We start from the raw sequence: 22,222 nt of genomic DNA, 5'->3' as shown, positions 1-22,222 counted from the left end.
TTTTTAATGTTTTTATTGATTTTTGAGAGAGGAAGGGGGAGAGAGGGAGAGAGAGAGAGAGAGAGAGAGAGAGAGAGAGAGAGAGAGAAACATTGATGGGCTACCTCCTGCATGCCCCCCACTGGGGATGGGAACCTGCAACTCGGGCATGTGCCCCAGTCGGGAATCGAACCGTGACCTCTTATTGCAGACAAGGAAGCTTCGCTCCAGACAGATGGAATGACTGGACCGAGGTCACACATTTATGCTCTGGCATGACAGGCAGACTCATGCAAGGAACTTTAACATATGTGACCGGGCATGTGTCAAAAGCATAAACATATGATTTCTATTTAGAAATCACAGGGAAGTCATGCAAGACTGAAGCAAGCAGGGAAGTAAGGCAGACTCCATCCCCCACATTGTAGGGGAAGTGCCTCGTGCACTCTGAGAAGTGAAACCCTGACAGTGACTTATCACACATTGTAAAGCTCCAGGGAAGACACACAAGCAACAGTTTTCAGTGAAAAACTGCCCTGAAGCGTATTTAATTAAATAGAAATGTCAGTCTTTTTCAGGCGCCTTAAATAACATAAATTAATGTCACTCGAAACTTAACAGCATGTAGAAATAACAGGTTTAGATTTCATTTTTATCACAATTATAATTTCAGAGTGATACCAGAAAAGACTACCCAGATCGAGTGAAGGCACACATTTGCTCTGTTTCAGTGCAGGGAGGGAGGAGAGACAAGTTCAGGAACAGAAAAGATGCGGCCTTTGGTATGAACCCTAATGAGTGGGTTACTTAGGAAGTCACTGATTCTCTAAGTCCCCTAGAAAGGCAAAGAGAACATGATCTTTGTTGCTGTAAGGAAATCTTCAACAAAGGCATTTCATTTGAACTCACATGATATATTAACAAAATATTTCATATAAAGAGCGAGGGTATTTTGAAAAAAATGTAGTAAAGCACTTCATAAACCTAATGAACTTTAGGATGCACATCAATATAACCTCTAACTATAATTTTTAACTATAAAAATCTTCCTAGATATTTAGACACTCAGTTACACTTGGCAGGGACTATGCTCTCTTCACGCTCAAGTCTCCTCTTTGGCTGTTTTCGCCTCCTTCTGGAGTGTCATTGTCCTACTACTCACACAGACACCCTAAGATCTGGTCTCCCCCTCCCAAATATTATCTCAAGACAGATTGGGGCCTGCCCTGTGTGGCTCAGTGGGTCAGCGTTGATTCCTAGTCAGGGCACAAGCCCGGATTGCAGGCTTGGTCCCCAGTGGGGGGTGCGCAGGAGGCAGCCGACTGATGATTATCATCAATGATATTTCTCTCTCTCTCTCTCTTCTTCTCCCTTCCTCTCTGAAATCAATAAAAATATATATATTTTAAAAAGACAGATTGGAAAACATCCTTACTAAGGTGTAAAAATTTATGACACTTAAAAGGAGTTATTTCCCACCCCTTCTATTTTTTAAAAAAATTAGACTATAGCCTTAGCGGGTTTTAGTCAGTGGATAGAGCATCAGCCTGCGGACTGAAGGGTCCCAGGTTCAATTCTGGTCAAGGCCACATGCCAGGTTGCAGGCTTGATCCCCAGTGGGGGGCATGCAGGAGGCATCATTGATGTTTCTATCTCTCTCTCCTTCTCCCTGCTCTCTGAAATCAGTAAAAATAAAAAGAATTTTAAAAAATTAGACTACATATTTTAGAGCAGTTTTAGGTTTACAACAAAACTGGATAGAAAGTACAGTTAACACCCCTCCCCCTTTTCATTTTAATGGATATCAAACACTGAAACAAAACTAGGAATTTTTAATCTGGGGTCTAGAGAATCCATGGATGGTCTTCATGGATCCTTGATCTCATAGATATTATATCCTGAATTGTGGTATATGGGTGTATATACATTTTTTTTGGGGGGGGGGGTGCATATACTTTTTAAAAAGAAAAACCTCACCTAAGGCCAAGGGTATGTTTTTAAAATTGATTTTAGAAAGTGAGGAAAGAGAGAGAGAGAGAGAGAGAGAGAGAGAGAGAGAGAGAGGAGAGAAACCACCCAGCCACAGCTGTATATACATTTTTTTTAAGGAAGCAAGTCTCAGCAGGTTATCAAGGGGATGGCATTCAAACACAGCTAAGATCACTGAGCTAAAGAATGAAGTTCAAGGTCCAGACATCAGGTAGAGAGATTAAAGGAACTATTTTGGGGACAGAAAGGCTTCACTGGTGTCCCTAAAACAACACCACACAGGTGGCTGCCACTCCAAGTGTCAGTAAGTATACCCAAGCCTCTGACTTCAACAGGGCTATAGAAATACCCTGGTTAAGTAAATTACAACCAATGAAACAACTTTCAAAAAACATATGATGACATCTCCTTTTCCCCTTATTAACATACCTTTAAAGCTTCTATAACAAGGTCCCTGGCTTCAAGCTCTCCTTCAAGAATACTGAACAGTGTTAGGAGTTCAGGCTTGCTGAGTTTTTCCAGATTCATCCTGAAGGCCTAAAACAGAGACACAATCAGACAATCTCTGAAGACAGAGTTAACTTGATATGATCAAAGAAAAATAAATTGAGACAGACAAGAAGTATAACTATTATAGTATAAAAAGCTTTGAGAAAATAAAATTCACTTTATTGATTTCATCACTATTTACAAAAATACATTTTATCGTTTTCCTCTAGGCATATTTGCAAGCATCCTAGAAGGTCTCAGAATGAGTTAGTCACTAATTTTGTTCACTAGAAATTCAGGTAAAATTGTGTTACAATTAATAGTATTTCACCAAAAATTGTTAAACAATAAAAAGATTTCCCACCTTTAGATAACCAGATTCAAAACCCACATATGAAACATGCTAGCATCCCTCTGAAATTGGCTGAAATTCGAGCAAAGATAATGTTCGCTGGGGGTATGGGAGAGATTTTTCTTTTCAACTGTCTACTTTCAGAGAGAATATCACAATATTTACATTTCATATAGCAAAATAAGACTTAAATACAACCAATATGCAAAAGTAATTTTAAATGGCTTCTTAAAAATATATTGTTTTAAACATCTTCAGTGGCCAGACTACTGAATATATTTCACTTAAGTTCACATTTCTACAAGGAATTGTATCTTTTGAAATATGTTAAATGGGAAATCTCATGGCACAAATTCTATCTTTTCCACGAGATTAATTTCTCACAAACCACACATAGAAATTAGATGGTTGTTTTAGGTTCTTTTGACCAGCATTTATGGTAAAATACATTTTATAACTTCCAGAGTAGAGCAAATACTACTTTCCTATAGTTTTCTGTAGAGTGAATCATGGCATGACTGGTGCACACACCCTCCAGTAATTCCCAGCTCTTAAGAGAACATTAAACTTTAGAAGGCACACAAAGGACTCATTGATTCCCTCCAGAGCTATGCCTTCAGGTGAAGGAAAACATGGAGAAAACTCTTACTTCACTGTGTTGTTAGACTATGTTTTGGGACATGCTGTGCAAATCTTTTCACCACATGGTAAAATATGTTCAATGTAACTTCACCTTTAAAGGGCTAACTTTCTAATGAGGGAGTTTTAGCGACTAGTAAGTAATTCTCACATCAGTGTTAGAGAGAGATCTCAAAGCAGTTATTTTTTTAAAGGCTAGTTTACTGATTTTGAGAGAAATAGGAAGAAGGGAGAGGGAGAAAGAGAAACATGGATGTGAGAGCATAACATCGATGGGCTGCCTCCTGCACACCCCCTATCGAGAATCAAGTCCTCAACCCAGGCATATTCCCTGACCAGGAATCGACCGGGAACCTTTCAGTACATGGGATGGTGTCCAACCAATTGAGCCACACCGGCCAGGGCTCACGGCAGTTATTTTAAAAATAAGAATTAAAAAACAGCAATAAACCTAATAAAGCTAAACTTAATATAGATGGAATGTTGGAAAGAACACGTGGCTTTGCAATCAGATAGATGCCAAGCCTGCATCTTCCTGGTTGTGTAACTTTGGGCAATTTTTCAGATGATCACCTTTCTTATCTGTGAAAGGGGGTGATGATATCTAATTCATAGCGTTACTGTGGAGATTGCGTTGATAAAAGTAGAATGCATTGCCAAGTTCCTGATACAAACCGAAGAACGGTTTAATTATTAATAACTACTATCCTCTCTCATTTTCCAAAGCAATTCAGAGAACAGTATTACCACAGTTAGGGGCAGCCAAGACCAATGACCTCAGAAATACCTTCTGCGGCCCTTTGTAAAAAGGCGCCAGCATCCTGAGTGAAGAATGGCGAGGACGAAGCTGCCAGCTGAGTCACCTGGCTTGTTATCTCTATGTGTGTAAGTCACTCCTGCACACAAATGTTAATATCTGGAACATCTTGCTAATGTGTACCAACCCATTTAGCTTAGTGTCTGCATGAAGTGAACACAATACAAATATGACACAGAAGGAAAAAAAGGGCCACAGCTGTATAATAATTCAAAAACCCACAGATCTGTTTTTGTATAATCTGATAACCTTTCTTTATTTTTTAAATATATTTTTTTTTATTGATTTCAGAGAGGAAGAGAGAGAGAGAGAGAGAGAGAGAGAGAGAGAGAGAGAGAGAAACATCAATGATGAGAGAGAATCATTGATTGGCTGCCTCCTGCATGCCCCCCACTGGGGATCGAGCCCACAACCTGGGCATGTGCCCTTGACTGGAATCCAACCTGGGACCCTTCAGTCCGTAGGCCAACGCTCTATCCACTGAGCCAAACCAGCTAGGGCATAACCTTTCTTTATAAATATTAAAAATTAGCAGTTCTTTGCTTTTCTATTCATTTGAACATAATCTCAATACACAAGATACTGCAATACATTTTTGCATGACATAAATGGAAGCTAGTAAAACTGCCTCATGTTTTCGATGGCAGGGATATTGCTGAGGATGGGGGTGGGGGTGGGGTAGGATGGGGTGATACTGACCTGATAATTGGCAGTCACACTTCAGTCCTCAAGTAGAAACTCTGAAAGTTTTCTTCAGTTAAAATTTGGGAAAATTGACAAATATATTTAAAATGCCGTCAACATGGTGAAAAAGTGTCCAATGCTGCAAGAGAATAAGAAATTTATTGCCGATGTGACCACACTATAAACAATGTCTAAATCTCATGAATGTCAACTGTGTCATTAGGATGATGAGGCCTGACAGCTGTAGGTTGATTCGAACAAAGAGGAAAATAGCCACTTCTTCAAGTTGAAGCTGAGTAATACAGCAGGGGCCCCTTCCCTTCCGCAATTATAATTAGGGAAGGGGAGGGCTTTCAGAACCTTTTCTACTTTAAGGTGTCCATCGCCATGTCAAGGACTAACTTATGCATGTCTCTAGAAGAGAGTGACTTTCTTTCCCTGAACGGACAAAAGCCTATTTGCTTGAGTCACCATGACAGGCACAATGGACAAAGAAAAATAAATATAACCGAATTTTTCAAATTGCCAAATCCGTGAGAGGAGAATTCTCATCCCCTCACCTCCTGCCAGTCAAAAAACAAACAAACCAACCTGTCACCATCTGGACTTTGTAAGGCTGATCACTCATCCCAAGCTTCTACTTCTCCCCATTTATTTTCAAATATTAAATGTCAAATTATATACAAAATGTGTTTTACTGTCCTAACAGTGAGTGAGACCCAGCAGACTTAAAAAACGACAGGTTTAAAATTTTACTTGATAAAACATAATTTCGGTCTTGTATTTTTAGGAACCAGGCCTGAAGGCCTATTTGAGTTGCCAAAACGTGACAGTCAAATAGGGACAATGTTGGAGGAGGAATAACGCAGCAATAAATGCTTGTGTCTTTAACCGAGAATCGGCCGTTAACCTAATTATGGGTCTCTCCATTTAGGAGAGAAGTGTGTTTGTTGTGCAGTCAGTAACAAGAGCATAGAGCCATCATACAGGCAAACCACTAAATAAGCCCCACCCCAAATTTCTGCCCAATATATAAATTATGTGGCCCTGGATTTTCAGAAAAAGGCCATTTCTAACTCCGCAGTCATTATCAGAAATACGAGCCAGATTTTTGGCACGCTGTGTCGCAGTGTACAGACTCATTCCGTACTCGTTTTTCTAAATGAGCTGTTACTTGTCACTGTCATCATCCATTAAGCAACTTTGAAAGACAAGATCATTTCAACCAGATGCTCACTCAGTTCATTCCTTCCATTAGAATCCGAGACCAAACTTTCCCTTTCCTTCGAGTTTAGCCACAGATATTTCTGTCTAAGGAATGCTCCAGTCGATAAATATGAAATAAAGACCACTTGTGGACAAGTTGTCTGGATACATTATTATACACTGGGACACAGCTAGCTGTAGCTATTTTAAGCTTCATAGTTTTCCCAATTAAAAATATATGTAAATATATAATAAAAAAGACAAAGTTATATCTATTTTAATACTCTGGAAAATTAGCCTATTTATGGGCTAAGTATGAAGCATTTTTGTTATCAATATGTGATTTCAAACCTTTGGTCTATTCACATGTTGCTTACTTCCCACCAAGTCAGGGCCAACAACTGAGAGCATGTCTCTTCTATACCAACGTTCATGTGCCCACAGTCACAGAGTAAGGGTATGGAGAAAGCCCCCCAAAGCCCTCGGAACCTTGCCATGGAAGCATGCTGTGGCCTGGGCTCTGTTCACTCGGTTCTGACCCTGTCACCTTTCTGGATGACACCAACGCTCCACTCATTCTGCTTCTGGTTGTGCCTTTTTCTTGAGGAAGTCCCAGCTTTTGCTCTGGAACTCTGAATTAATTGGCTGGGACAGCAGGCTTTGTTGCCTTTTTACCACATAGAGATTGGGTGGCAGAAAAAGAAACACCCCAAACAGCTTCTATAGCTATGCAAGCAGTGGGCAGGGCAGGGTGGAGTACAAGTAAGATGTTTGTCTATCTGGTATCTGGGTGTGTGTATGTTTTCACGTGGAACTACTAAAGGCTTTATTTATTTCTAAGTGGAGGGTAACATGAAACATGAAAGAGGAAAAATAATATTTTTCAATAAATCTTAGAAATACCTTAAGAAAAAAAATAGAATCAACTTGGCTAGTATAAAAACAAATCAGTTGTTTTACCCAGATCACTCTTGCAAAACTGGATAAAAATCACTTCTTTATTAATATGCTCAGACATCAAATTTAAGAAATTTATACTTGAGCTACAACTGACTGGTATTCAAGCCATTCAATAAGTTTTTAGTATCAGTGATAAGATACTAAAAGTAAGGACTCTTTCATACACATAGACGCAAAACCAAAATGTCGGAGGCCAGTTAATTCTTAAAATTCAAAGAGCCAACACTAACATACAAAACAGGTGTTTCTGACAGCTTTCCACTGGATACTGTGCTTCCTTAGAAATCTAGGATATATGAATTAAAAATTTTCTTTTTATTGATTTGAGAGAGGAAGTGAGAGGGAGGGAGGGAGGGAGAGAGAGAGAGAAAGAGAAACATTGATCCATTACCTCCTGCACGCACTCCAACCAGGATCAAACCTAAAACCTGAGCATGTGCTCTCACCAGGAATTAACTGGCAATCTTTCAGTGCACAGGATGATGCTCCATCAACTGAGCCACACTGGCCAGGGCTATATGAAATTTTAAAAAATAAAACCTGTCACATTTATAAATATTAAATCTAAATATGGACAAAAATGCACTGCTATTTTAGAGAATGAATCCAAAACAACATACCATCTGGAGATAGAAGGTGTTGACATGTTCTCTTGACGATCTCAAAAGATGTAAGTTTCCCCACCCTCTGGCTTTCCAGTTTTTCAGAAGGGTTATTTATGTATTTGCGGGTAAAAGAATGACAACATTCCAAACTGTACCTCTCATTCCACTTTTGGCATTTTAGGGTGAGCCCGGGGACAAAAACGAGTCAAAGTACTATCAAAAATTAATTCTCTGATCAAGAAAGCAGGTCTTCTGTACATTTACTAAAGGAGCTGTTTTTGCTATTATTATTTACAAAGGTTCTAAAACCACTGTAAAGAAGCGAATCGAGTTTTACTGAATTCTACAATACTAAGCAATGCAAGCTTTTACTACAAGTGTCAAATTAATCTTCTTTCAGTTGAAAGTAAAGTACATTACTGGACTATTTGGGTCTTTATGTGTCTACATGTTATAACATACGTTATGGGCTGAACTGTGTCCTCCCTCCCCCAAATTCCTATGTTGCAGTCCTAATCCCCAGGACCTCAGGATGCGACTGCATGGGGAGACAGGGTCTGGAAAGAGTTAGTGGGTTAAAATGAGGTCATTTGGGTGGCCCTAATATGACTGGTGTCTTTATGAGAAAATTTGGATACAAACATGAGACAAGGAAAGAATATGTGAAGACAGAAAGAACACAGCTATCCACAAGCCAAAGAGAGAAACCTCGGAAGCACCCAATCATGCTGACAGGTTGCTTCTGGACTTCCAGTCTCAGGTGTGAGATAATTAATTTCACTTGTTTAAGCCACCCCATCTGTGGTACGTGGCTATGGAAGCCCTAGAAAACTAATAATACAGCATGCTAATCATTTACAACTTTTAGAGCAACTCGATCTCACCCTTCCCCCTACCATGAGAGTACCATAGCAGATTTTTCAGAATGCCTTGCTTTGTCTTATCAGTCTGCTTTTTGCACCCACACTACAGATAGTGTTAAGCAGGCCTCCAGAAACCAGTTCTGTGATGAGGCTAATACTCTGTACGGTTAACATTGAAAATACTCTCAGTAGTCTATTCAAATACACAGTACTGTACTCTCAAAGCAGATTCTAGGATACCAGCTTTTCTGGATTTATGCTTAGCATAGGAATTACTAATGATATAATTGAGCTTATCAACATTAATCACCACCACCTCAGAGTTTTATAGCACAGTTTTCTAAGAATTTAAGCAGTAATAATGAAAAATATAAACAGTTACTGAGCTAATAAACGTTAACATATTCTAGGCAGTGTTCTAAGTACTTGACATGTATCAACTCAATCCTCACAACCACCTTAGGAGAGAGATGCTGTAACTCACCAAGGAATTCTTCTTCATCACCCCCATTTTACAGATGGGAAACCTAAGGCATGAAGGCTAACTAACTTGCTTAGCGTTTCACATCTGGTAAAGGATGGAAATGGGATTGGAACCTCGGTAATTTGACTCCAGAGGCTTCCTTACTAACCCCTGCTACTTGGTAACCACTGTTCACATCTGATCTGCTCATTTTATCAGCCTTCAGGAAGGGCGTGGAGGAAAAACCTGGGCCCACATGTGATTCACAAAGCTGGAAGGGCCTCAGAAAGAATCGAATTCAGCACTGTCTATTCACAGGAGAAAACCGAGGCCAGAGTTAAATTACTTTTCTGGAGATTACAGTTAAATAGTAAAACTAGGTTAACATTCATATCTTTTTAAGATGTAGTCTAACCCACTTTCTGGGACACCATGATGGATATCAGGGTTTTGATTGTTTAGCTGTTTTAAGACTCGCACATCTCTGGTGTAGCCCTGTGTGGGGGTGATGTCTCTCTCTCCTGCTATGTGTGTGCATCTGTTTCTTTCACTGTCCTATGTTGCCAACAGGATTTATATGTACGTTGAAGAAAAGGAGGAAGTGGCCTCATGCCCATAAACGAACATTCAAGCATCTTTCCCCCAAAATGAGGACATTTAGCACGACGCTATTAAAAACAGGTCTGTCTACCTGGATATCTGTTTACACCCTTTCAAGTATTCTCACCTGAGACAAGACCAAACCAGAAGAACTACATTAGGTAAGCTACTGGAATGTATGTTAATGAAAGTGAATAGTAATTTTTATGTTAATACATTTTTTCATTAAAATAAAAAAGATATGTTTTTTAACATCAGAAAATTACCAGAAATATGAACCATTTCAAGTATACTTGTTAGTTGGCTTTATTTAGTTTAAATAAAATTACAATGTGATTTCATTGAAATATATCAGTCTATGTCATCTATTTGTCCATCATTCCCCTAAAGTTTTGCTTTTCTGATATAATGCCATGATGATTTGTAAAGTACCACAAGGAGAGAACAATAACATGTAGATTAATTTTATTTCCAGTAAAATGATTCATGGGCCACAATTCAAGAGACAGCCTGGAATATAAAAAACCCTTCAACAGTTATTGCAGGATGAAGTTTTTGACTCCAGCAGGATTCCAAATCGGAAGAAGCAGAGTATATGGCATGGAGGGCAAACCACGGACAATCAAGGTATCTGTGTTATGGCTGTGCCCCTAACCTGACTCCCCCTGAACTGCCAAAAAACTTCACAAAAGCCTCTAACAGAAACATAACTGATGATGCTGTTTTGCTTTTTAAATTTTGTCTTCTAAACCAGGTCACTGATTTTAAAAAAAAGGTTAACAATTTGGTATCAGTTGAAAATGACCCACAACAGACCCAGCGATTGTTTCTGCTCCAAGGTTCTCTGGGGACAATAATTCTCCTGGGAGGCAGTGTCGCGGTGGAAAGTGCATGGACTGGTATCGGACAGACCTAGGTTTGCATCCCTGCTCAGCCACTTTGTGGTTCCTTGATCCACTTAACCTCTGAGCTCTAAGGTCTTTGTCTATAAAATGGGGATAACAATTCATACTCTAACAGGATACTAAATGGTTTACATGAGTTAGTGACTGGTCAGTCTTCTCATTTCTCATCCCTGGAGAGCATATACTGGGCTTCATCTCCAAAGATAATGAGGTTTTTCTTTTTCCAATGCGTCCTCATTTACTGTCATTCATGTGTCGAATTTAGAAATAAAAAGAAATGGACTCCTTCTGATTTAACAGCTACAGGAAAGAGAAGGCCTGGCCAGTTCCTGGGAAGGAGGCTTGGGAACACGCACGACACTGCTCCGCCGGCAGAATCTGCACACAGCTGAGAAAGACTGGCTTTCTGTGACTTTGGCAGATAGGTGCAAAGCACGCCTTTGCTTCAATGAATTTTTATGGCTTTTAATCGTCACAATTTTAACTTGTAATGGCCGAGAAATGGGTTTTCTAAAAATATCACCGCTATTTTTTTACATTATGTCAAATGCTTAGGTCCATATCTATATGCACACACATAATAGGTATGTATCTATATTCATAACCCAGGAGCAGTTATCACATTCTGTTCTATCAACTCATCTGTTTATATATCTGCCTTCTGTCTCACGTGACTGCTCTTCTAGACAAACACTGTCGCATTCAACTTGATTACACTTAGCACCGAGCAGCCTCTGGTTCGAGGGGGTACTCAAAAAACGCAGGCTGGAAAGAAATGTACGGGAAGGTACCTTGGATGACAGTCATTGAAATTGGAATTTATCTTTTATGAAATGAGATTTGACTCAACATGTTTAACCAGGTGACTATCATAACGAAAGCAGTTTTAGGAACGTTAAAGCTTGCAGCCCACAGCGGATTGAAGGCAAACTGGAAGCAGAAGGGGCAGTTGGGAGAAAACTTTCCCAGGAAAGATCTGAGGCAAAAATGAGAGAATTAAGACGGTGGCAGTAAGAAGGACTGATGCAAGAGACTTTATAAAGAATTTGCAGGAACTGGATTCTGGCTCCATTTAAGGAGGCAAGAGGGGAAATGATCCCAGGTCAGCTGAGGTTTGAAGACTGGGTGACTAAATGATGATGCCATTAGCAAGAACAGGGATGTTAGAAAAGGAACTGGTTTTAGCGGGGAAATGATGACTGTGGTGTGAGACATGCTGAATGAGAAGTAGGCAGATCCCAAGAGGAATGTGTTAAGAGTCAGTGTGGTGAAGGGTAAGGTTTAGAAATGGAGAAGTCTTTAGGGGTAGAACCTTTTCAGAAAAGGTCTGTGCCTTCCACTTAAGAACAGAAGGGACAGGAAGAAGCCAATGTCCAAACAGACCAGATCATTTTTGTGCCCTCAAATATTAAACCAGTTAAGAACCAGACTGGTTCTGTTCTCACTCCTCTATGACCTGCTGCAACAGAAAGGACTAAGCAGAAACCAAGAAGGCCCCCTTCCCACCACTAAACCACTTAGTGCTTCTCTTTTCCCTACAACTTAACTTGTCAGTTACTGTCTTTTCTCTCTCCTTTATAACTTACTAGTGACCTGGTGCACGGATTCGTGCACATTGAAAGGAAATTAATTAGAAGGTGGCTGGTGGGGCGGGTCTGGGCAAGACGGGCCGAACACGCCCTGGAGCCAACCTCCTTTGGTCCCTCCCTGGCTGGTTGCACCTGGGGTGGCGCCGTGGCTCCAAGGGTGTCTGCGGAGTGAGTGGGGGTCCCACCAGCAGGTGGGGTCCCTCAGCCTGGCCTGAGGGCATTGGGCAGAAACAGGCTCTCTGACATCCCCCGAGGGGTCCCATTCTGTAAAACTGCTGTCATCCAGGGTGTGGAATGCAAATGCAAGCATGAAGTAAACCAGATTCGGGCTGACAGTGCCCCAGCAACAACATAACCCACGGCCAAAGGTGGAATTGCGCAGCTCCATGAGGAATCGGGCTCCCTCGTCTCTGGTTTCTGCTGACAAGTCACTGCAGCTCGGCAGCTCCTGTGTTGAGCGCCTGCCCCCTTGGTGGTCAGTGCATGTCATAGCTACCAGTCAGACGGACACTTAGCATATTAGTCTTTTATATATATAGATCAGCAGTCACCAATATTTCGGACTTCACAGACCACCAGTGGTCCGTGCACCACCGTTGGCGACCGCTAATATAGATAGTTCTTATATCTTGTTGAGAAAATTCATCCCCATTTCTTCCCCGGTCCCCTCTTCTCCTCCTCCTGGCTCTCACCTCCTAAGGAGAGCAGGCCCAGAGATACCTGGCCGAGCCTTCCCCAGCTGCTTTCCACAAAGGCTCAGTCTAAGCAGATGCTCTCAGGTTCAGGGTCAGGAGTCTTTTTTGCCGTAAATCCCCTCATCCTGTGCTCTGTCTTTCTGGTTCCTATTGAACTCCATAACAATTAAGGATTATAGTCTTTAAACTCGGTTACGTTAGTAACAATTAGGGATTACGTTTTTAGTGGTTCCAGAAGCCAGAGAGGATTCCTTTAGCAGCAAAGGACACATTTACATTGGAAGCATTGGCTTTGTACCTGAAATGCAGTTGGGAAACACTTGGCAGGGAGGAACCATCTACCGCATTCTTGACATCCATGCCTCCTTGCAGTCCTGGTTTCCTCCCCCACCTCCACTCCTATCTCCTCCATGTGGTTTCTTCTCACACGTTTTGGTTGTTCTAATGATTGCTCCTTACTTTGGGAGCCCCGGGGGAGTTGTCTTCAAAAGGCAAAAATCACTTTTAATCAAAATTACCATTGAAAAGCCCTTAAATCTCACAGAAGCTGTTGGCAGCAAACATTCAGGAAAAGAAAAAAAAAAAAAGGCCTTTAGAAATAGGCTAACAAGCCATTCCTAGGGTCACCCAACAGACTGGACCAATTTCCAACGGAAAGAAATCTCTGCTTCTCATTACATGCCACCAACACCATTTCAATGGCAACCCTTAGGAACACCGTTCTGTTCCACTCAGACAAGGCAAGAATTCCAGTCCTGTTCTGCTAGTTCCCTGGTACCTCTGCAAACAGTCTGCCAAAATACAAACCCACTGAGGACTGAGCGCTTTAGGCACCATGATCCGTCTGATGACTCCATTCAGGGACCCCAATATTGTTTGTGCCCCTGTTCCCTTACTTAGTGCCAGTTCAGAAAAGCATAAGATCAACTAAAAAACCATTAAAAAAAATCCCAAAGTAGGTCAGTAAGTTGTAGAAACCAAATACTCAGAAACCATTCTTAAATATAAATCAGCCACCAGTTCCTAGTGTGTTCCCCTGCATCCCCTTCATTCCTTTGGGGTCAGATTCTTAGGGAAATCCAATCCTAAAAGGACTAGCACTGAGGACATTAATATTTCTGGTTCAGATTTCATCACAGCAAAATTATATATCTAACCAGCAGCTAGTTTCTTATGGGAAATTCAGTATTTGAGAGTTAAGATACTGGAGTTTCATAAGACATCAGATAAGGAAAATAAAGTTCAATCAAGACAAAAAGTGGATTGTTTATATTAACAAGATGTGTCATATCTTATCAGTAGATGACCTTTCTAGGCTACCTTAAGCTGATAGCTTCAAACTAAGTTTAATACTCATTAAGTCAAACTATATACCAGGCACTGTGAGAGATACAGAGACCACACACACACACTACTACCTGCTCCAAGAATTTATAAATTAATGAGACAGATTAGACATACAATGCTTTTCTTCATCTACTATGACCAAATAAGTGTTGAAAATTTCCAAGACCCAAACCTGTATCAAACTGGTCTTGCATGATTTGCTTTTTCCTCTCTGCTCATTAAGGCCCTGGCAATCACCACTACTTTGGCTTCCTGAGTCTCTTACCTTAGTTTATTTTCTGTTCTCTGCTCATGTAATAAGATATATCTTTTTGGGATTTCCTGTTCTGCCTTTAGTTTTTTTCCTGCTGCTATTGCTGGGGGCCCTCCTAGAGCAGACACTGTGTGTTTGCTGGGGAGACAGACCCTCCACAGTTTCTTCTTTGTGCCTTTTTATTGGCGATCTGGAAACAATCACTGAGAGTGGCTCTGAAAACTTGGAACCTAACTATTCAAAAGTAATTACCTTCAGGAAGTCTACTTTTAGAAAGTTTAATCAGGAAGGTAAAAGACAGCCTTTCTAATCACCCTCTGCGATTCCAGCTCCTTGCATCTCACTGCTGTTAGCTTTAGCTCTAGGTAGCAGTAGTAAGATGGACTGGGGGCTGAAAGCAGAAGGAACAACCTAAAAATATGGTAAATTTTAATATATGGAAGTGCTAGCCATAGATGATTACTGGGGATTCAATGGCGTTCACATTAGGCCAAAATCTTCAATATTCTGCACCTGCTGAAATGAAGGTCATCTTGACAAAGCCTTTATGAGCACACTATAGAGAGACACTGTGTGGGGGTTACACACGCAAGACAATAGCTGGAGTTAACTATGTTTTCATGTGTCCTCATTTCTGAGACTTAAAACGTGCTCTTACTTTTCATCCCCTAAATTTGGGTGGGTGATACTGGATTTGTAAAAACAATCAATAACATCATTTATCAGTTTTTCACCTGGAGGGAAAAACCCACCGTGAAAGAGGGGCTATAGGAGTAACCAAAGGCCACGGGACCAGATTAATCATAAACCTAGACGACTGAACCTGAATTTCTTCAAACACTTCCTGCCTTTTGTTTCAACAGAACGGTACCTTCAAGGTGAACTGCAGTCTCCCTGAGCAGCACACCAGCCCGCCCTGGACTGGGGGAGATACTCTTCCCTAACCTAGCGCGCTTGATGTCCTCATCAACACTGCTTCCTTGGAAAGCACGCTCTTATTCACTGACAGTCAGACAATACACGCCGGCTCCTCCCCAGCGAGGCCAACTCTGCAGAGATCCAGCCCACCCGTCTCACTGTGAAACATACAGGGTGGTTTCCCCCAAGTTTTCAGGGAAGAAACAGGCTGGAAAGCAAAAATGAAACGCAACTCAAACCTAAAAAACCCTTAGAAGTTGGGTTCTCCCTCAAGAAAGAGGGAAGGTACAAAGGGGATGTGGGGGTGGAGAGTTACTATTTCTCCTTCCTCCAGAGTCTAAAAAAGTCCCGCAGCGGGTGAGCTCTGGACCCCCCTGGAGAACAGTGGGTCCGGGGGGCTTCGGAGGGAGGCTGAGGGTCAGCGCGCGGGGGATGGGAAGAACCGAGGGGAAGGCCGCTTCCTCCGTGGAGCTCGCTGCGGGGTCGGGTCTGTGATTTTTGCTTCGACCCATCCCTCTTTTTTTGGAAAACACTGATTTTTTCCCCCTTTATGGATGAAACCAGCTCTGGTGCCACTTTAGCAAGCAGGGGCAGGTGTAGGGAGGGCTGTCTGGCCTCCCGGGAGGACAAAATGGGAGTGGGGGCGGCAGCCTAGAGAATGGGAACCTGTGCGCCCGCCCCCCAGGGTTGAGGCGCTGGTCGAAGGGGGCCTTTAAATGAGGGGTGCCTGGAGGGGAGCCTCTTCTGCGGAGCTGGGATTGACGGGGACAATGAATAGTTGCGAGGACCCTCGAAGGATGAGGAGCCGCCTCCTCGGGGAATACCGGGAGGTGGACAGACGGCCCCGCCCCCTCCGGGGATGGGCGCGAGTGGCAGTTGGGACGCTGGCGGGAGGATCCCGGAGGTCCGACCCTTTCTTTTCTCTCGGGAACACGGCTCCCCGACCTCCGCCAAGCCCCAGCCCTAGCAGCTCCTACCTTTTCTTTCCCGGCGCTTCGGGTCCACTCCCAGCCGCCGCCGCCGCCTCTGCCACCCGCTCGCATCCACAGCCCACTGAGGCCCCGCCCCTCAGCCGCCAGGCGGGCACTGGCATTCATCAGGGCCAATCACCACCTCGCCTCTCCAGCCCCTGCACCAATCCGCGCCCGCTGGAGGCGGGGCTTCTCCAATGTCATTGAGGCTCCTCCTGGGGCCCCAAGATCCCTTTTGTTTGGGAAGAGACGAACTGGGATTGAGGTCGCGTCACTTCCGGCAGGAAGCGTTGCCCTGCTCCTACCCGAGCTCGGGGCTGGCTCGCTCCTCTCCCGCCCGGCGCCTGCAACTTTCCACCTTCGGTGCGGTTTCCTGGGCAGGACCCGGGCGAGTGCTTCGTGCTTTACCCTCCTGGTCCTGCAAGCTCAGGAATGGCGGGTGCCCTGATTGGCCCATTAACGTTGGAAGTGTGCTTTGGTGTCTGCTTCAGAATTAGTTGTTGAAAATCTGGTAACGTGTCTTTGGTGCTCTCTCTCTTTTTTTTTCTTGGACGAGCTTGTGGGTGTGGTGCTAGAAGCAAGGGCGCAAAGATAAAAAAAAAAAAAAACCCGACACCTTCCCCCTTTATCTTTTCACATTACATTTGAGAGATAATACTAGCCCTGGAGCCCCTGGCGTGGGGACGCTGGTGGTACCCAGGAGAGCATAAACTCAGCCCAGCTTGCCTTCCAGGTAGAAGTCGAATGAATAATTACAGATTTGTGTGTCAAGGTTTTTCACGCTATGGTTGCCAAGTGCGGGGACTTTTTGTGTGTCCCTGGCTCCCTTATACGATGGGCAATGGCGTTTGCAGTGAAGCTGGAACAAAGGACAGTGTAGAGGATGCAAGGAATGTCTGTCCCTTCTTGTGAACACAGAAATGAAGATCTTGCTGGTGGCAGCAAGTCCTACCAGGACCAAAAAGCTCAGAGAGGGGAGAGGAAACATCCCTACGTGAGGTCAAGTTTTCTTTTCCAGTTCATAGATTCATTCAGCGAGTTAAATCATTAACTACATTATTTTAAAATGCATCCCATTAGATACTTATAATACTATTGAATATAATGCATAAATAATGTACTAATTTTAATACATTATTCCTAATCTTAATTACTAAGCAGGACAGTATTAGAGCCTAGTGCTCACCTAGGCAGACAGTCCTCAAGGCATATGAAGCCCTGCCCTTATGCAATTTACATTCTGGAGGGGTGTGGTCAGTCTGTTCAATCATGGGGAAGTTGGGAGGAAGTAAACCAGTTTTTATGTTATCACTGTGCCAGGTACTTTTATATAATGTCATCTTATTTAATCTTCACGACTATATAGCATATTTCCTAACTTGTAAGATAGACATCTTTGTGCCCATTTTACAGATGAGAAGTTGGAGATTTAGAGAAAACAAGTAGAGTCATAGTGTTGTAATGTACCCCGCGAATCACAGAAGGACGCCTCAAGAAGTTGAATGAAAGCGTCACATTTATTGCAATCTGGGACTGTGAGGGGCCATTTTGCTTTCCCAAATCTCATAGTGATAAGATGGTGGCAAAGCTAGACTTACAGTGGGGCCTTGACTTACGAGTGTCCCAACTAATGAGTTTTTCGAGATACGAGCCGTCTCTCCACCGATTTTTTGCTTTGAGTTGCAAGCTAAAATTCGGGTTACGCAAGCCAGCTTCAGATACCCCACCGCTAGTTGGCGCAGCGAACGTCACAGTGAACGCCACAACATCAGCCCAGCATCATGTGTCTCACTTGTTCACTTTAATGATTTGACATATGAGTAATTTGAGTTACGAGCTCCGTCATGGAACAAATTAAACTCGTAAGTCAAGGCCCCACCGTATATAGGCAAAGGTCACAAAGGTATTGATTACATCTCAAGGTTTGGAATAAGGAACCTGGTTTGCAAAAAAGCAGTTTACAGAAGCAGAAGCAGCATGTTAATTATAGTTTTGGGTCTTGGGGTCACTGAATTGACAGAAACACATTATCGAGAGCCCTCAGGTCTGGACTGAGGAACCTGGGTTAAACTTAGGCATGTTATCTAAATTACAGTTTTGGGTCTCTGAAACACTGAGTCAACAAGGATATGTTAACTGGAGCCCTCTGACCTTGGGATAACTGTGCTGTCCTTCCCAGGTAAAGGAAAATGTGCTTTCTAACACCAGTATGACCACAACCCATGGGATATTCACATTACAATCAATAAGGCATTTAATCGAATGGGATGATTTATACAATTCAGAAAATCAAAGTAACTTTTCTATTGTTAAACAAAGCAAATAAGTACAGAAGCAAAACAGCAGGGTTAAAGTTACACTACAGTTTCTACCTGAGATGATTGCTACCATACTTCAATAGAGCTAGTAAGTAAGAAAGAAAGAACTTCCAACAACTCTAAACTTGTGCCACATTCTGTTCAGCTCATGCTGGCTGTCACCAGGACAGCTCCAGAGAATGGGCCTGCCTGACTGTAAGATCAGCATTAGAGCTGGGAAAAAAGATCCCTACCTCCCCCTATTGACTGCAGGCTTGAGGGTGGCAGTTGTAGTGAGGAGCTCAACAGCAGCCCAAGTGCCTTTTAGGTAATGAAGGAGGAAGTACAGAACTTCAGAAAGGCATCACTCCCTGTGTTCAGGAGACTGACATTTAAAAAGCAAGATGAAGGGCTGGCACATAGTAGGTGCTCAATAAATAGTGACCTGACTTGAAACAAAATATCTGAAATGGCTACAAACACAGAGTTCAGGTACTGGAATAGGCCCATGAAATAGAAAAATCCCATTTCTTCCTCCTCCCTTTCCCCCTGCCTATGGGTGTGCAATGAGGAAGTGCCTCATGCCTGACAATGAGGTAGATGTGGGAGAACAGGCTATTTTCTACAGCCTCTGAGTCACTCTCAGTTGTCCTAGTGAATCAGCCCCTCCTTCCTTCCCTCCTTCCCTTTGTAGCTATTAACCCACCACCACCTGTCCTACTCCCAGGCCTAGTGCTCTGTGGCTTACTCCCTGTAAAGCAATCGACAGCTCCCCTGACTCCCAGGACTCCCTCCTGACCATTCCTGAGCTGGGAGGACCCAGCAAGAAAGAGGGCCTTTTTGCCTTGTAGGATTCAGAATCCGGAGGGTATTCAGATTGCTTTTTTCAACAAAAGGTCTCTGCCACCAACCCAATGCCAGCAGGAGTCCCCAATTTGGGGTGTGGGTGAGGTGGGGTGGGAGTCTTTATTCAGGTAGTTTGCAAACAGCAAAGGCAGGGGGAATGCAATGCAGCCTCTAAGGGAGAAGCAGCCTGCGGGGTGGGGCATAAAATGCGAGGGAGACGAAGCCCTGCCCGCATGCAATTTACAGTCTGAGACAAAGGTGAGGCTGCCTTTTTAAAAGTCCCTGCCTGATTCTGACTGGTCCGTTTTTATGCAAATAAGGAGTAAAAAGTTTCACCTGACAACAAGATGGCACGTTTTGATTGGTTGTTATGGAGCCTCTCTGACTGGCAGGTAAGAACACAAATAAGGACATAGCGGCACATCTGACTGGGCGGAGACGTCTCAGCCCATTGGTTGAAATGCTATTTCGGGAACTCCTTCCTGAGGCCGTGCAGACGGCGGGAATGCAGCCGGAAGGCATGGCGTCCGCCTGCGGCTTCGTGCGGGAGAGCCTCTGCGAACAATGGCTGCCGGACTCTCAGTTATGAATTTGGACCCGGTTGACCACAAGGAGTCCTTTTTGACAGGTACATTCCTTCTCGGTGTTAACACTTTCCTCTTAATTCAAAACCCCTGCAGGTCGCTAATGAGGAGGCCGTGGACCTCAGCAGACCTCGGGATAGTTCCGAGTTTTGTGATTCTTCAGTACAAGAAATGTATAAGTACATTTAGAGTACAAAGGCATACACAGAAGTCAAAAGTCGGTTCACAGTACCTTAAATTTGTATAACAGTATACCGTTTTTATATCTGTTATTTTGTCAACCTGCCAGTAAAGATTTATGAAACGTCTACTGTGTGTGAGGCAGTAACTTAGTAGGAAATGCTGAAGATTATGTAGGTTGTACCAGTTTTTCTCCGGACAGGTCAACTTCCTAGGTGTTCCGTAAGTGTTCATTGCTGGCTCGGGGAGGCAATGATGGAGTGACTGGAAAAGCATGAAAAATACCTGGAGTTCTGTTAGTTTCCGAGGGCTGCCCTAGCAAATTACCACAAGAGGGTGGCTTAGAACAGCAGAAACATTATTCCCTTTCAGACTGGAGATTAGAATCTGAAATCAAGGTGTTAACAGCTTGGTTCCTTCCGGGGGCTCTGCGGGAAGAGCCACCCGTGTCCCTCTCCCAGCTCCAGGTGGTTCCCGGCGTTCTGTGGCGTCCCGTGGCATCCGTGGTGTCCCGTGGCGTTCCGTGGCTTCTAGCTGTGTTGTCCCAGTCTCTGCTTGTCTTCACGCGGCCTCCTTCCCTCTGGGTCTTGATGTCTCCGTATGGCCTTCTCTCCTTACATGGACAACAGTCATATTGGATTTAGAGCTCACACTAATATAGTATGGCCTCATCCTAACTCATTACACCTGCAACTTGTTCCAAACAAGTTCACATTCTGAGATGGCAGGTGACCTGCGTTCTGGGAGGAGAAGCATTCAAACCCATACGCAAACCTTTTCAAAGTAGCATCCCCACTTCACTCCATTTGAGTTTACTGGTAAGTAGCATGAAAATAACGAGCCAATCCCAGAAGATAATTTCAGTTCTATGATTACATGATAATTATATATGCTAGAAGCCATTTAGCAAGCCTTTACTATATGCCAGTCACCATAAAATCGCTTTATGGTACATCTGGTTTAACTCTTGAATCCCAGGAGATAGGTGTGAATATTCTCATTACACGGATAAGGAAATTGAGGCACAAAGAGGTCCATTGTCCCCTTAAGCAATGAACATAAAACATTTACTAAAACCCTGGCCAAGTAGCTCATTTGGTTGGAGCATCATCCCAATATGCCAAGGTTGTGGGTTTGATCCCCAGTCAGGGCACACACTGTAAGCAATCAATGGGTCCGCGCTGCCTGTCACTACTTGAGCCAATTAAGCAGAGACAGGGTTGAATCATATATGAGCGTTTATTCCAATACTGTCAGCAGTGTGGGGGAGCAGCAGGCTATCCACACAAATCTGCTCTGCCTCCCACCATAAGCCAGCTGCTTACCAGGTGTACTGGTTAATGCAGATTTTGTAGTCAAAGAAAACACGATAATTTCAAGAGAAACATCAAAAGTGCTTTATTCAAAGAAATGTCCATCACTAGTTACACATTTCCCCCCATCTTTCAGGTAATTTGTGGATACTGTCCCAATAGAACTTTTCTTGTTTTGAGGCAAACCATTTAGAGACCCAATTTTCCACTTCTTCGTATGTTTTAAAGTGCTGCTCAGAAAGTGCGTGTGCCATCGATCGGAACAAGTGGTAATCTGAAGGAGCAGGTCTGGTGAATATGGCGAGTGGGTTAATACTTCCCAGGCAAGATCTTTTAACGTGTCTTTAACTGGTTTTGAAGTGTGTGATGGTGCGTTACCATGAAGCAAAATTATTTTGCCGTGTCTTCTGGCCCATTCTGGTGGTTTTACGATCAAAGCGTGGTTCAAATTGAGTACTTGTCAGTAGCGATCAGTATTAACGGTTTCACCTGGTTTTAGAAGCTCATAATACACCACACCTTCCTGATCCCACAAAACGCAGAGCAATGTCTTCTTTCCAAAGCGATTTGGCCTTGCAGTCGATGTTGATGGTTGACCTGGATCAACCCATGATTTTGTGCGTTTGGGATTCTCAAAATAAATCCACTTTTCATCACCAGTGACAATTCGATGCAAAA

At 43.1% G+C, this 22,222-nt stretch overlaps 2 protein-coding genes across 8 annotated transcripts in view; one reads left to right on the top strand and one right to left on the bottom strand.

Annotated features, from left to right (window-relative positions):
• Positions 1 to 9,814, top strand: part of ST7L (suppression of tumorigenicity 7 like) — a 136,893-nt gene extending 127,079 nt beyond the window's left edge. For 5 of the 6 annotated variants that reach the window (XM_070397365.1, XM_070397368.1, XM_070397370.1 and 2 more), the window contains one exon: positions 9,617 to 9,807. In XM_070397365.1, the coding sequence (XP_070253466.1) occupies positions 9,617 to 9,634 (18 nt within the window). In that variant the 3' untranslated portion in view covers positions 9,635 to 9,807. Of the gene's footprint in view, positions 1 to 9,616 lie in introns of all 6 variants that reach the window. The other variant, XM_070397362.1, reaches the window with a different exon arrangement.
• Positions 1 to 16,416, bottom strand: part of CTTNBP2NL (CTTNBP2 N-terminal like) — a 44,129-nt gene extending 27,713 nt beyond the window's left edge. Inside the window, exons 1-3 of one of the 2 annotated variants that reach the window (XM_070397360.1) lie at positions 16,331 to 16,416; positions 4,965 to 5,088; positions 2,398 to 2,505 (exon numbers count right to left, since the gene is read on the bottom strand). In XM_070397360.1, the coding sequence (XP_070253461.1) occupies positions 2,398 to 2,496 (99 nt within the window). In that variant the 5' untranslated portion in view covers positions 2,497 to 2,505; positions 4,965 to 5,088; positions 16,331 to 16,416. Of the gene's footprint in view, positions 1 to 2,397; positions 2,506 to 4,964; positions 5,089 to 9,067; positions 9,089 to 16,330 lie in introns of those variants that run through there. The other variant, XM_070397361.1, reaches the window with a different exon arrangement.
• Positions 16,417 to 22,222: the final 5,806 nt, after the last annotated feature.

Source organism: Myotis yumanensis, unplaced genomic scaffold, assembly GCF_028538775.1.
Source record: "Myotis yumanensis isolate MYYU_CA2020_CCGP unplaced genomic scaffold, mMyoYum1.0.hap1 SCAF_17, whole genome shotgun sequence".
NCBI classification, from domain to species: Eukaryota; Metazoa; Chordata; class Mammalia; order Chiroptera; family Vespertilionidae; genus Myotis; species Myotis yumanensis.
Note: the sequence above shows the minus strand (reverse complement) of the source record. Positions and strands in the feature narration are given on the sequence as shown.